This window comes from Crocodylus siamensis, chromosome 8 (assembly GCF_052110815.1).
Source record: "Crocodylus siamensis isolate JL-2025a chromosome 8, ASM5211081v1, whole genome shotgun sequence".
Classification (NCBI taxonomy): domain Eukaryota; kingdom Metazoa; phylum Chordata; order Crocodylia; family Crocodylidae; genus Crocodylus; species Crocodylus siamensis.
The window spans coordinates 3,886,921-3,902,416 of record NC_143402.1 but is presented as its reverse complement, the minus strand read 5'-3'; the positions used below and the strand labels follow the sequence as shown (position 1 = coordinate 3,902,416).

General features: G+C 41.0%; 1 protein-coding gene across 1 annotated transcript in view; it reads right to left on the bottom strand.

Annotated features, from left to right (window-relative positions):
• Nucleotides 1-3,212: 3,212 nt before the first annotated feature.
• Nucleotides 3,213-15,496, bottom strand: part of LOC149858023 (transmembrane 9 superfamily member 2-like) — a 39,543-nt gene continuing 27,259 nt past the window's right edge. Inside the window, exons 15-17 of the mRNA XM_090060645.1 lie at nucleotides 14,659-14,770; nucleotides 12,755-12,926; nucleotides 3,213-3,846 (exon numbers count right to left, since the gene is read on the bottom strand). Coding sequence (XP_089916771.1) covers nucleotides 3,779-3,846; nucleotides 12,755-12,926; nucleotides 14,659-14,770 — 352 coding nt within the window. The 3' untranslated portion in view covers nucleotides 3,213-3,778. The remainder of the gene's footprint in view (nucleotides 3,847-12,754; nucleotides 12,927-14,658; nucleotides 14,771-15,496) is intronic.

Here is a 15,496-nt window from a genome sequence, read left to right as displayed (position 1 = left end):
ACCAGACTCAGCACTGCAGCATCTCCACCGCTCGGCCTAGCAGCTGAGGACACACCAGAAAAGATCCTCGTCTATTCTCCCTTGGGACTCTTCCCAGTAACGTAGTCCTGGCAGACACTGGGAGAACAACCTTCATCAGAATAAAGATGCTTAAACAACAACGGAGACCAGAATAAAAAATCCTATGACTTTAGTTCCACCAGTTTCGTTGCATCTCTGCCCAGAGACGTGAATTGATCCAGAACATCTCAGATTTCATATCAATCTGCCTGTTCTACATGCTAAAATTTTATGAAGCTTTTTAAGTAGTAAACATCCACGAGTATAACTCAATTTAATCTTTAGGCCCTTGGATTTATTTAACTTGTGATTTTTGAAGACACTTTGCAGTTCATATTTTTAAAATCTTCAGTGGTTGCATTGTTTTGTTTTTTTTTAAGTAAGAAAAAAAAAGACTGTAAAAAACTTATTTTACAACTCACCGTCTCGTAATAACTTCATTTCTCTCGGGGAGGTGGGGATTCCTGCTGGAATTTTACACCAGTTTGAATTAAAAATTCCAGGACAATGAATGTTTGCATTTCTTTTCAAACATGTACAATGCAGGACCAATGCCAGCCAATTCTTTTAGAAGTAAATTAGGGAATTTTTACCACCCAATTAAACTCTCTTGAAATGCAAAGTTTATAACAGGAAGTGTCATTTAGAGAACGGCATCTGCGAGAGCATGAGGAACATATTCAGCAGCCCAGATAGTGTTTCCAGATCTGATGCTGGACCCAGGTCAATGCAGGCTCCAGGCATGCGATGCATTCAGGGTAGGGAATCAATTGAAGAATGCATGACATCCTAAATGACAAGCCAGAGCCCCCAAAAGCACACTGAAAACCAGGGTCATTCTTGTGCGTTTTTACAAGTTTTTCTGGATACAGTGGTTCGAAGAACTTGGCTTGTTTTTTAAAGGATGCTGAAGCTGGGTCATCAGGACAAAAACCGACTGCCCTGTAAAAAGCATTGGGTTCCCTCCTAGCATTTGTGCAACAAACACTGCTCACCCATGACTGTATTCTACAGGTTTCCAGTTAGGAGAAATTCCAGTGTCATTTTGGACAAAGCAAAACTGAGGGCCAAAGCAGCTGTCAGATGTTGAGAGCCCCACCCAGAAGCTTTCTCTGGACACATGACAAGGCTGCAAGAGCAAAGAATGCCACCTGGGTCCCAAACGGGAGGCCTCTGGATTTCTGCGACCAGCCTAGAGGAGATCTGCCCAAAGCAGTATGCTCCACACCTCATCTGTCTGGGAGATGGGCTCCCCATACTGAATCTACTATCTAAGCATGACCATCAGATTTACTCACGTAGCTGGACGCTGTTTACCTAAGGGGCAGGTTTTCCAGCTTCTATGGTGTGTTAAGGAAATAAAGTTGAAGAAATACTCTTAATGTTTTAAAATCGCATTGGAGATGCAGGGAATTCCTCAAGAAAAACCATGCTATTTAAGTAACAAAACATTAAAATATCATAGCTCTAGAACTGAAGCGAGCCCAGAAATGTTGGCGGATGTTTCCAACATCAACCCTCATTCTACCCAATTCTGTTGGGGGAGAAGGGCAACGTGGTGTTTCTATTGTTCACTCACCCATGAAATCTTGTGGATCAAAAGGACTGGGCCTTTGCTGGGTTTGCTTCTTGGCAAACTGTTTGGGGTCTGCCTGAGAGACCTTAGAATCCTGCAGAAGTTGCTCCACCATCATCATTCGTTATCATGCTGGAAGTCACAAAGGGAAGTACTTGGGGCTACAAAGCCACCAATATGCCAACAACCTGACTTACCTCCATGTCTTTTTCTTCTTCACCCCATTCCACTCCTAGTGGCTGATAAGTAACAAGGGATCAGGATGAAAGAAAATGAAATAGAAAGTGGCAAAGAGAAAGGACCTTCACTCCCAGGTCCATCTTACCCAGTCACCTGTCTCTGACTGGTTTGTGACGGTTAGTAAAGGATATTTAGAGGTTTGTTTTTAGAAACAAGCTCATAGGTAAAGTAGATATTGCATTAGAACAATGTTCATGGGGAATGGCAAGAGTTAAATGGTTTTTAAAAGCCCATTTATGCCCAGGTTTCATGGTCTCAGGCTTCAAGGCAGACGTGTCTGAGGTCCAGGGACAAACAGGCTGGGAAATTTGCAGTGTTCCCTGAAAATCCATAACATGAAATAGGCTTGCTACATGGGCTAAGTCAGCGAACAGCCGCAGAGCCCCTGGGACTTCTGGTTTCTGACTCAAATGTGTCCAGGGCATGCCCAAATTAAGACACAGGTAAATGACCAGATTAAGATATATGCATGTGACAGGCTTATTGGACCAGAGGAATACGCTGACAGAAGAAAACGTGGACAGTATAATAACCACAGAGAAACCAATCAATGGTACCCAGCAAAGTTATCAGAGGAGAAAGAATACAAAAGGCAGGATTTCAGAGAGGTAAAAGGGTCCCCAAGGGGTGGGGGGAATCCCAAGGCCACCATGGACAGGGGGCACACCACCAGCCCATCTCACACACCCCACTGGGGTGGGCTGGGCCTCAAATCTGCAGGCTGCTGCCATCTGACTTTGAAGAAATGAAGAAAAAAAACATAGGGTGAAGCTTGTGTACTGGCCACACGTACCTTCCCTCTGTGACAAGCCTTACGACTGATAGATACAGAATTGGGGGGGGGGTGTATTTTGTTTGCCTTCCTTCCTTCTTCTTATATTCTATCACTGTGTATCAATAAAATTTGCCTATTATCTAATAGAGAGTTTGTGATCAGTCTGAGGGTTTGGCTCCACCCAGAACAAGGTATCTGGGTCATAAATCTAGCGCCAACAGTTAGGACCAGTAGTTTCAAAAGAAGGTGTAATAATCTCACAGAAACATTTGTGGGATAATCTGCTCCACAGGGGTTGGAAACTGGTTACGGTCCCCAGCTCTGAGATGGAACGATAAAACTGGAAGGGAAAATTAGCCAGCCACCCTAGACAGCATGCAGTTATTTAGGACCCCATCCCATTTTAACTCTGGTTAAACCCTTGGTCCCAGTAACATCACGTGAGAGCAAGTTGCACTGTTTAATCATGTCAAGGGAAACATTTTTTCTGGCTTCTCATTAAATAAGACCTGCACATAAAACATTAGGGACCCATCTGACAAGAATGCACATGAGATCAGCTGGATTTGTGCAACTTTATTTGAACAAAAACCAGCGCTGATATTTTTAATAAAGTCTACATTACACTAAACGCATGTACATTTGTAAGATGCTCAACTAGCTGTCAGGAAAGTGCTGAATACTATATACAGAGTTTAAGTTAAAAAATTTCACATTTTACATAAGATTTGATTGACAGTCCTATGCTTCAATGGTACAACTGGTAACCGGGGGGTGGGGGGGAGGAAAAAAAAGTAACAGTCACCAGAAATCTCAGCTGCAAAACTGTATAAATGCACTATTTTAAAGAAGGAAGTGGTTTCACGGCATCATTCCTTTATTTGTTTCAAATCAAATCTGGATACAGTATTTTTTCAAAAGCGATTAGAATTAACATTTTCAAGAAGAATCTGACTGGTGTGTTTTCCACTGCTGCTGTTTCCTTCCATAAAAACCTGTATCTTATGCTATACAGACAGCTGCTTAGCTTTTACATCTTAAAATAATTACACAGTATGCTTCTCAATACATGGTAAAAAAATATCAAACAGCAAGGAAGATATGTTCAAAAGACACTTTGAAATTCTTCAGTCCACTTTCACAACACTGTAAATCTTACTAACAAACCAGAAGCAGGCAAAAAATCCAATAGTCCCTGGAATAAGAAGAGAGTTAAAATGGTTAGTTTATCTTTCAACATGCTCTCGGAGCAAATCTAATAACAAGCAGTTCCCAGCAGGGCAGCAGATCCTATTATAATCCAGTTCTCTATCTGTAAAAGTGCACTCTTTAAAATTTAACAATGCGCATTCAGCCTGGGCTACTATATCATCAGCTTCAAAGTCAATAAAGATTTTTAGGACTTCTATGATGTACAGATAAACAAATGAATGGGACAATTACACCATTCCATAATTAGCAGTCACATGCACAAGTGCTCTGAACTAATGGTCAGTTAATGCCCTAACATTTTACCCACACAAACCATATCTATCTGCAATTACTCACTGCTTCTTGCCGTATGCTACTGCAAGGCTAAGCTTTTCCTGGCTCTGCTACTGACTGACTTTACCTCCTACTCTCACCTTCTCACTCCATCTTACTATTGAGGCTATGTTCTCTGGAGAGGAACTGTCTTACAGCATCTGTGACCCCTACAGCAGTGGTTCTCAGCCTTTTTTGTTCCAGGACCCATTTGTAAACAGCAGCGGCCAGTCCCAACCCAGTGCCCCTCACTTCCAACCTGCTGCCCCCTGCCCTCAGGCCCCAGCTGCCCAATTTGTGGGATGGGAGGTGGATGTGTGGGGCAGCTCCTTACAGGCTGGAACTCTGCCAGTCTGCAAGGGAAAACCCATGGTTTCCCCATGTGTTTCTCCTTTAAAGGAGAATCCATTTTTTAGAAGTTTGTTGATCCCTTTCATACGTTCTTTCGGGTCGCAACAGATGGTAGTCTAGTGGATCTTGGATAGGGCTTCTAGGCATTACACAACACAAACTTTTTATTTTTAGAGTGGGACAATTGGGCTGTAGAAATGACAGTCCAACTATGCAGAGTTAACCCCCTGCTGCACATATACACACGCATGCGCACACTCTATGCAAGGGTTGTATGCATCAGTGAAATGCCAGTCACATGGATCCCATCTCAGTTGTTCTTCCCCTCCACTCAGATTAACCTGGAAGTGAAGGTCCAGAGGCAGAAGTGACTGCAGTGCAGAAGGTAGAGAGAAAGAAGCAGAAGACAAAAGAAACTGGCTGTTGGTTTTGAGACAACTAGAAACAGCATGAGGCTCCTTGTAAATTGGGGGGGGGGGTCACATTCAGTGTGCCCCAAATCCCCCTCCCATTTATCCAATAGGCAAATAATGCTTAGGCCACTGGAAGAAAGCAAGTGGGTTTGGAAAACAATACTGGTGTCTGCATGAAGGAGGTCTCTCCATCTTCCAAGCAGAAACAGTAACAGCTAGGCACTGGCTAGCAGCTGTGGAAGAAAGGATGGCTGGTTTAAAACCTCAGTGTGCTTCTACTCACTTCTCAGATAGGCTTGAGAGCAGTAAAGATAGCAGGCATGAAAGGATGAGCAGAATACAGCAGTCTGCAAAGAGACTGCATGTTCTGTAACAGCGCAGCAAGCGATGACGAAGAGGACATCAGCATATGCCCCAAATTCACCAGTACTTAGCCCCAGGCTTCACGGTGATTTATGTGGAAGTCAGACAACTAAGACAAGTTAGGATTAAGCGCATCAAAACCATGCTGTGTGTGTTACTGTAAGAGTCCCATCAACATGACAACCCTCCTGGTCCATTCCACTCCATTAGAAGCTTTCTACTTCTCCAATTTTCCTTACGTTTCTACAGGGCACGGTCAGTACCAACTCTGTCATCCTCTGTTCGTTTTCAGCACCAGAAGATGCAGACAGTGGAAGGGAGTGCCAGGCTCCGAATTAAACATCTCCCTTGCATGCATTCGCTGACCACAATTACACAAGTGATAAGCGACAAACCCTTCCTTGGAAGCTGCTTATTGTCTGCACGCTAGTTCTTGCGTGCCACATCTTTCTGGTTAAGGGCTTTTCTGACAGCCTACTATTATGTGCCGCAGATTACCCTTTTCCTCCGAGTCTGCAGCTATCATCCGCAGAAACAGTAGGAGATGGCAAATTTATCGCAATTGATAGAAGATCATACACCAGCCAAAGATGGAATTTAATTCCTTCGTGGACTCGACATCACTAAGTCTTTTACAGCTTATAGCCAATTCTCTCACTCCTTCCTACTGTGTCCAATACTTCTCCATCACCACTGCTACTTGCCTAGCCTCATGCTCAGTTGTTTGTTCCTTTTATGGTACGTCTCAGCATCTGCCTTCTAGTTATTTTTATAACATAACGTGCTTTGAGCCTTCTCTTATGTCTCTTAAAAACCTGTGATGTGCTATGTTTCTCCTGAATGTTTAACAGATGCAGTTTCTTGAATTTCTATTACAGGGAAGCTGGCTGATTTATTATTTAAAAGGAAAAAATTTTAGCCAGGAAGATGAGATTCACAATGCACAGTTCTCAGAGCATGACCATGCAAGTGCAAGCATGTCTGAACTTAACACAGGGAGACAGTCTACACACAGCCCCTTCCCTTCGCCACACTGGCTCTCCTGTAGATGCCACTTTCCTCAAAGCCCCTCATTCAAAACACAGAATTGCCTATCCCGCACCTCTCAAAAAAGGTGTTTAATCTGCAACCGGATTTTTCAAATCACTTGCATCATCTGTCCCAAAAACTCTGCTCTAAGTCAGACAACTCTGGGGGAGATCTTGCCAATTCTGTTACTGGGAGACAAGCAGACCAACTATAATATCAAAGCAGTTGAAAGGTGGATGTCCAGCACCTACTAGTCACACTGCCCTTTGAAGAACAGTATCTGGATTTCTCAACAGGAAAGTTATGGGCTCTTTATGCCAGGCAAAATCTAAAGTATTCCCTCCACTGGCAGTATGCCACTATCCTGGCCCTGTTTTGTAGCCAGTGTTTTTATAACAAGCCCCAACATGCATTGCAATTTTCTCTCAACACCCCACCCCAAATTTCTCAAGGATTTAGAACTCCCTAGAGCAGCATTGCTCAACCTTTCTGGTACGCAGGCCCATGAGGGGGATGCAGCCAGTCCAAGTGCATCTGGCATGCTGGGGCCACGTCATCCAGTGCATGGAATACCAGAGGTCTGAATATTTAGCAATGGGGGAGCGGTGACACCATTAATTGCAACAGGGCATCCAGAGCCATAGCAATTAACATTCCCACTGTTCCTCACTGCCCAATCTCTGGAGCCCCTCAGGAGCCAGCACTGTCCTTTTCAGGTGCTGGTTTTCATTTGACCCTGGCCTGAAATACATGCCTGTATGGCAGCAGTTTCAATTCTGATCCTGCCTCGCTTGCCCTCCTTTGTTGCTTTATTTGCTATCTGAACCAAGCCTGTTATAGAGGATGCCCTTTCCTGCAGAGAGGACCATCAATTAGAGTCCTGTGCAAGCCTAGCATCAATTATAGAAAAATTTTCTACACGATGCCCAATTTGAAGAATATGCCAATGTTTACAAAAAGCCAAAAGAGCAAGGCTACTTGTTCAAAAGTAGTCTCATTTCGTTACGATTCAAGGACCTGCCTAGAAAAAAAAAAAAACAAAAAAACCCACCAGCTTTTCAAAAAACATGGTTAAAAGTAGACCAGAATTTTCTGAAAGTCTAAGGGCTCTGCCAGTTCATCACTGGCTCGTTAGCTATCAGAGCGATGAGACTTTCATCAGTTAGAAGAAATGGACAACCTGCAAATAGTTTTTACTATCCACATGTTCTAAGAATCACTAGAGATGGTACTCAATCAACTTTCAGGAAATACTAATCTAAAATTGGAGGATAATATTTCTGGAATAATTTTCTGCTAGTTCCCCGCTGTCGCTTCCATAACTATTTTTTCTATAGGATTATAAACTTTGATACATACCTTTATTTTACAACAGGAGGCAGAGACTCCAACCCCGACACTGATCATACCTTCCCCTTCCCTCTGCCTCCAGGGCTTCTAGGTGGCCCCAATTTTGTTCCAAAAAATCAACTGTTAACCTAAAAAGAACCAAGCCCTGTCCCTGTCAGCAGCTGCACACCTGCAGAAACATAACTAGGCTTTAGAAGAACATGCACTGGCTTCCTTTGGTAGCACACGATCCTCCCTTTCCTAAAAAAAGCTCTTACCGCTCATCCATAGAAATGGAAGTATCCATTCACTGTAGCTGATTACGTATCTTCTTTCATTCTCTACAGAGATGTAGATATAAAGCCTGGTTCTGGGGTAACTATTTCAAATTCATGAAACTGGTAGGGAAGGTGTTACTGAATGTCTACAGTAACATTTCTACACCAAGAAGAAAAATGACCAATACATCATTTGTTTTATTACAACAAGATGGACATTTTAACTGTATCTTGATATTCTGTTCCCTGATCTTATGTGATGTATAAACTGCTGCCAAGAGATGGTCTTATACACAGAAAGACGACCACAAACCAACATTTAACAGACTCAAGCGAAGCTACTGGTAAGCTCTTTTAAATCCAGAATTAAAAAACAGAATTACTGCACAGAGGAATACCGAAATACTTTAAGAAGACCCTCCCGTTCTACTCAGCTCTTCCAGCTTTATTGTTTAATGAAGAAAAAAGAATTCAAAACACGAACAGACTGTAAGAAAGCAAATAGAAAAGCACTCTGCACTTGGCTGATACATCTTATGTACCTTAAAAGCTCTTTGTATCATACTGGTTTCAATCACTGCACAGTGGTGGGTGCTTCAGAATCTCAGATTCTAAACACAATCTACTCAGAAGATCAAAACTCAATTTTGAAAATGGCATTAACTCACAAGCGAAAATGATGTTCAAAAATAGAGGTCACTGTAAAGCAACATGCTTTGACTAAATTCAACTTTTTTTTTTTTTTGGTCTCCAAGCACAAAATGTGTATAATCATACAACTATCCCCATTCAGCTATACTTACACCTTTTTAAAACATATTTCTTGCAATTTGTATATTAAAATAAAATACTCTCTCCAAATTTATACAATAATCGTTAGATTTTACTGGTGTGATTGCAGGCAGTCATTATTTCACAAAGGCATTCAAGACTTATTTATGCATTGTGATCTCTTTTGTGGTGTCCACAATACCACCCATTGCCAAGTATAAGCTGCTAATGATGCTATTTATATTAGACATCAGCAACTGAGAAAGAAACGTTTAAGAACACAGGAAAACAAAACATTTATTTTGCCAACTTAACAGAATGGATCAAGGTTCATTCCTGCAAACATGCAGGCACAAGTAAAGCTCCTCATGTCCATTAAAGTCTCATCAATTCAATGAGAACGTGGCCCAATTCTTCCCACATTCGAAAGCATGGGAAGAATTGGGCCAAAGCTGGTGCTATTAAGGAAAGCTTCAGGCACAAAACTGAACTTAATCTTGCTCGAATCATCTTGGTGCAACAGTTTACTTATTCAGCCAAGCACAGATTCTCAAGATAAAACTGAAAACAGCATTTTAGTTTATCAAGGAGTTTGATTAAAGCCTGCATGGTTCGTTTATAGAAAAGCACAAGAGATTGGTGTAGGTGGATGAGCCTGTCTCCAGGCAGGGAGATGGGATAACTTCTCAGTGTCCCTTGCAGCTATGTCCTAGGATTCTGTGACTTTAGAAAACAGTGAATTTGGAAACTGGTTGTTTCAGAAGTTCACAACTGCATGGTGATTTCCTTCATTAACTGGCTATATGCAGCAGAACCCCTATTAACAGAGTTCTATTACAATTAATGTGAAGAGAACAGAAGTACACTTTATTATTGTGCTTTTTTGGGCCTCACCAGCCTTCACATCAAGGACTCCAGGATCAGCACATCTGAAGCTTTTAATACCATTTCAGCAGCTGCCTAGACAATTTCAATTACCACTTTATGTATGAAAGGGATATTTTTAATCCCACCAATTTCCATGTAGTAGTCAGTGAAATTGAAACTGGCAGTGTAGCGACTAACCTATGCTAAAACCCAGACACAGATTAACATATTTCTTTAGTTAAAGAGTAATTAAAACATTTTTAACTTATAGATTTTTTTTTTTTTTTTTGGTAAATTGGAGAGGACATCTGGAGCTGGAGTAATAACCTTGCATGCTGGACTAATATCTTTGTACATGTGCCAGGTTCTGTGCTTGCTTTCTAATAACATAAAGTCATAAGAAATAAAATCCTTCCTTGCCTACCATTTTTACAAGACTCAAGACTGCCTAATATTCAATATGACAGCCTTTTTCTGGAGCAGAAACACTTTGGCAAAGTCCAACTAATGAGAAAGGAACTAGCACTATAGAAAAATGCATGGCAGCTAAATGCCATTACTTTAAATATAATGTACACAATGTTCACTTGTCTCAGAAACAAAGGCAGCAAGAGAAGACAGAAGTGTGGTGCAAGACGCCTGTGTGAGGAGGTAAATGCTCTCCTTCCCTGTTCAGCACCCTGTACCTGCCCCACTACTCCAGTGGTGCCTGTGGCTGCTCCTCTGGGGATTGCCACCACCACCTTCTCCCACCCACAGGCAGCCCCTGGGCCACCCCATTCTCCTAGCAGCACACTGCTGCAAGCAGCAGATGCACAGACCAAGCTGCACTTTGCAATCCGCCCCTCCCATGCTCCTGGGACCAGCATCAGCAGCAGGGGATGCCTCCCCCTGCCCCCCAGAACCTCCCCCTCCATGGTACAGACCAGGGGTCAGGAGGTGAAAGACAGTGGAAAGAGTAGGGCACAGCATGGTGAAGTTCTCCCACTGCCACTCTTGATCATGTCTTAAGTAGTAATCCAGCCACACGTTCATGGTGAGACAGGAAATAAGCCACAGAGTTATTACAAAAAAACATGCAATAATAACTTTGTGGCTGGTCTTCACTGCACTTTAAAATTGAACACGAGGCTAACAGATCAGCTCCCAGCCTGCAGCGTCTTGTCGGGCTATGCATTCCCACGGCCGGAAGCAGCAGTCAGCTGATCGGCACTCACAGAGCCCTTCAAGATCACGATCCTGGACTCCCCCCGCTGCAGTAATAGGGTGCGATTGGCCTCTGGTACCCCTCTCTCCATGAGTCACAGACGAACTTTGTAAAAGCAGCACTAAGTTAATAAAAGGTCACAGGGCAGGCAACCCTGGCCATTTACAAAACCTGTCGATAAACAGGTTCATTTTCCAGATGGTATAATTTCAGGGATGACATGACAAAGAGCCAGGGGCTCAGGAACATTAGAGCAATCAGTTAGTGGATATCCAGTCCACACAAGTGATTTCACAGAACAGGTTTTGAAGTTTGGCTGCATTTAGCAAGGGTATCTTACCCAGTTAATACCCAGTTTCTTGTTAGCTCCTATTACCATATTATTTTTCCCATTTTTTCACCAATTGCCCAATCATTTTTTTCCCCCACTTTTCTTTCAGTTTCCTCATGGACAAAGTTACTTTACTCAAGTTCTAATCACAAACCCAATGACAACAGCCGATACAAGTTTAGCAGAAAAGGCCGATTCTCTCCAAGAGCAGTGGAAATCACCCTTTTAAGCAGCATCCCAGCCTGAGGTACTTCCTTCATTCTATAAGCTATTTTGAAAAGTTCACATCAATTTGATTGAGGGGGAAGATTTAGATATTTTGCTGAAGGCAAACCAGACATAAAAACAGCCAGCTAGTGGATTCTAGCAGGCACCTGAGCAAGTGATGATTCTGGCCACCTCTCCGCAGTACTAATGGTTTTTTCTATGAACAAGAACAATGTCTTCCCAAATTCTAGCTTCTGCATGGGATCAGGGAAAGGGGAAAGAATGGCTAATGTATTGATTGTGTCCTTGTTTAGAACAAGTTAGAGAGTTTTTGTTGTGCAAACCACCTGTTTCACATACCATGCTTCAAGCATACTTTATATTGAGAACCACACAGAAAAGTACTCTCTCCTGGGCTCTACAGTGAAGTCTTGCCTGCACCGATGCAGCAGCAAAATACTGAAGACATCCTTCCACCATCTATGTTAACACTTATCCTGGGAATCCCATCTGGCTCGTTTCAATACGTTTAAAATTCTAGAGACATCCAACACTTCCAGGAACTTTTCAGTACAATGGCCATTTCATTCAGCAAATTCTAGAGCTCACTGTGCTTTGTCTTAGTTGTCCAGCCCTGGATTTGCTTTCTACAACTCCTACTTGACATCCGAAATAATTCAACTCTAATGGGTACTGAGTTCCAACTAGTCATTGTTAATACAAGTGCACTAGCACAGGAACATCTGGACACCATGTACACATAAAGCATATTTAAAATACCAGCTCCTATCCCTATATATTGTACATCAAGTCTTTAGCTTAAAAACATTTATGTTTAATAATTATACAAAGCACTTGGAGTGCTTCATATCCTTAATGTATTTATTTTTACAAATACTTACGACTGTAAGGCACAAATTTATAAGCATTAGTCCCACTTTATGGATGAACACACATCCACAGGTTAAATAACTTGCAAAAGGCACTCTGCATTTTTAATTCCCGAAACCCCATGATCTTTTCCATAGAGGAAGACTTCTCATTTAAGCCTCCTTTTGTCTCCTTTGATTTACATTTCCAACAGAACAACATTTTGCCAAGGGCATTTTGAAAAATGTAAACATGCTTAGGCAACTGCTCCCCTACCATGCAAAAATCAAGGGAATTTAACAAGTTAGAAGAGAATCATTGAAAATTAGACCGCAAGATCTTTAGATCAGAAAAAAAATGCATCTATATTGTGATGTAACCAATATACTTGGGAGGTGGAGGGAGGAGGAAATGTAAAATTAATGAAGGTACAAACTATTAACAATGCTTTGGAGAAAGCCAAAAAGCATTTCACAACTTGATTCAGCTATAATGCTCAGTAAACAGCAACCCAAAAGGTTCGAAACTATTTCATTGAATTTTATTAACAATGCTTCACTTACCTGTGAAAAGGAAAAAAATCAGGACCATGATCATAGTATACCCAAAGTATAAAATGGTGCTAGCATTTCCTGTTATCTGGAGTTTAGAGAAGAAGTAATGAATTGCATAGATAAAAAGATAAACTGCAGTAAAGCTGCTTGTTAAGAACGATCTCCACCACCAGTGATAATCCTGGAAGAAATGATAAACTGGTTTAGGGAGGAAAAAAATCCAAGAACAAGAACTACTGCTACATATTATTTCAAAGCAATTCATTATTTGCAACTATATAAAGGCTGAATTTAAATTCAAGACAGTCATCTAAATCAAAACTTTACCCAGAGCCCTGCTTTATTTAAATTGCTTTTTCCAGTTATTGATTCTCCCTTAAAACAGAATGTTAAAATGTTTAACTTAACCCACCCCCGCAATACAATGTTGAGTTCATAAGCTAAACATTTAACATTTTAAAAGATGGCCTAGCAACTGAATGTTTTTGCTTTTTTGTTTGTTTGTTTTTTTTAAAGAAAAGAAGAGAGAGAATCTTAAGTGTACTGGAGATTCAAAATAGTTCCTTTTTTTTTCCCCTCCCTAAGTTTAGGGTTTATTGGGGGTAGGAGGGTTGGATTTTGTATGTTTCATGTTTGAGCCTTTTTACTAGACAGCTGAGCTTGTACTTAACACTTATGGAAACATTAACTCATTGAAGTGCGGGTATTACAATTATATCAGCCAAATCTCACCCTCAAGCACTTTTCAAGTTGATACGCATATGACATAAGAATACACCAAAAATGCAGCTACCGCTAGAGTGAGTGCTTGGTTTTGCTGTGCAGAAATTAAGGTACTATGTGGCTGAGGACTGAGACAGCAAAAAAGTTTCAAACATCTGCAGCCTTTAATGGGTATGCATGAAAGTGGGGATACTTGTGTGCATGTCAGATGCCACAAAGTTTACCACATTTGGTACTGAAACTGCAGCATAAAATTACATTGGCCCAGAGTGATTATCCCTGCAATTTCAACAAGGCACATTCACAAAGGAACATTCATTCTTTTCCTGAAATTTTAAATACATGCAGCTGAAAAGGATTTTTTTTTTTTTTTTTTTTAACATTAATGAAATTAGATCTAAAAATTTTCTGTGGTTAAAGAGAAATTTATGGGAAATTTCCAGAAAAGTACTGAAATATTCCTTGCAGTAAGGAGATAATTACTAAATATACACGCAGGCCAGATGCTACCACAATGCCCCTGGAAGTTGAGCAGAGAAGTATTATGCTCTACAGCTGCCTTAACCCAAGTTGTTCATGACATAGGAAAGACCCCCCACCCCACTAATCTAGCTGTGATGACCATTCCTATGGGTGGTTTCTGCTGTTACAACACTGTTCCAGGAATTAAAATGAGAGTTTGCACAGGTAGCTGCAGATCCAGAGACAACCTGAAAATTACCTTTTTAACGTTTAATATGCATTTTTCATAGAACATAAACTAATGCCATAACCAGACCCGGGGGTATATAAAAATTGATATCATATAGCCAAAACATCTATGGGAGCATCTACACATGCATTAATGCACCTAAATTAATGCACATTAAAATTTAGTACCTCCAATGTGAGGTACTAAATTAATGCTCATTAAGCCATGCTAACGTGTAGTGGCGAATTTTCCTACTTTTTTAGCGATGCTTAATGCGCAGAAGGCTATTATACTGCACATTAGTGTAACATCATGGTTTTTTACATGACACAGTAAAATAGTCTACTGTGTGTTGTGGAGATGCACCCTACAATGCCAGCAACCTATAAAGATGGCCTTGATTAAAATACCCAGCCCCTTTCAAACCTCACTAACATTTGCAGCTAACAATGTACTGATGCTGACAACTGCAGTGTAAAAGTTGTATACATTCATTTACCTCTGCACATAGATGGAAATAGCACAGCAAGACCGTAGCCTCAGAACACGTAATCAGAAGAATTATAAATACTAAGAACAGGAAACCAAACATGTAGTACATTTGATGGGACCTAAAACAAAAACAATAAATGCTAAATGCATGTAAACTTTGTAGTTATCACTGAGAAAATGCTATTAAACTTCAAAGCAAAACAGGCCCTTATGCTTCACTGGTTCATTCTTCCAAGCTCTGCAGCTTGGCATCTGTCTTCTTTATAAAACTGAAATTAGTCTTCCAGCTGTCCCGTATCACCCCACCCCCATGACACCTTCACCCAGTTGCTCCTCTACTCTACATATCCCCCAATAATCTTACTTCAACCCAACAGCCATTTGCGAACTCAGAAATTCACACAATCCTCCAAAATGTAAAAAGGTAACCTTGTCTTCATGAGATGAGGTAGAAAAGCATCAAAGCAAATTTAGTGACCTTAAAGAAAAGTGCCCTTACTGCAATTACGAGATCTGCCAAAAAGGGTATATTGGCAAATTCTTTAAGGATATTTTAGGAGGAAAAAAAATGGAATTATTTTTCTTATAACAAGTTTAAGTACTTTTAACTACAGCCAAAAAAAATCCTGTGTAGTTTCTTTTGTCAGTTGCCTACATTTTTCAAATGTCTGAGTCCAATAAAAGATATCACCCTAAGAAATCCTTCACCTGTCTTGTAACTTCTGGATCATCACAACTAGAACATCATTTTTACACTTCGATCACAGACACACCCACACACTCGCCCACCCACCACTTATAAAAGACTAATGGTAAAAAGTGACTAAATACCCACTGCAGTATTT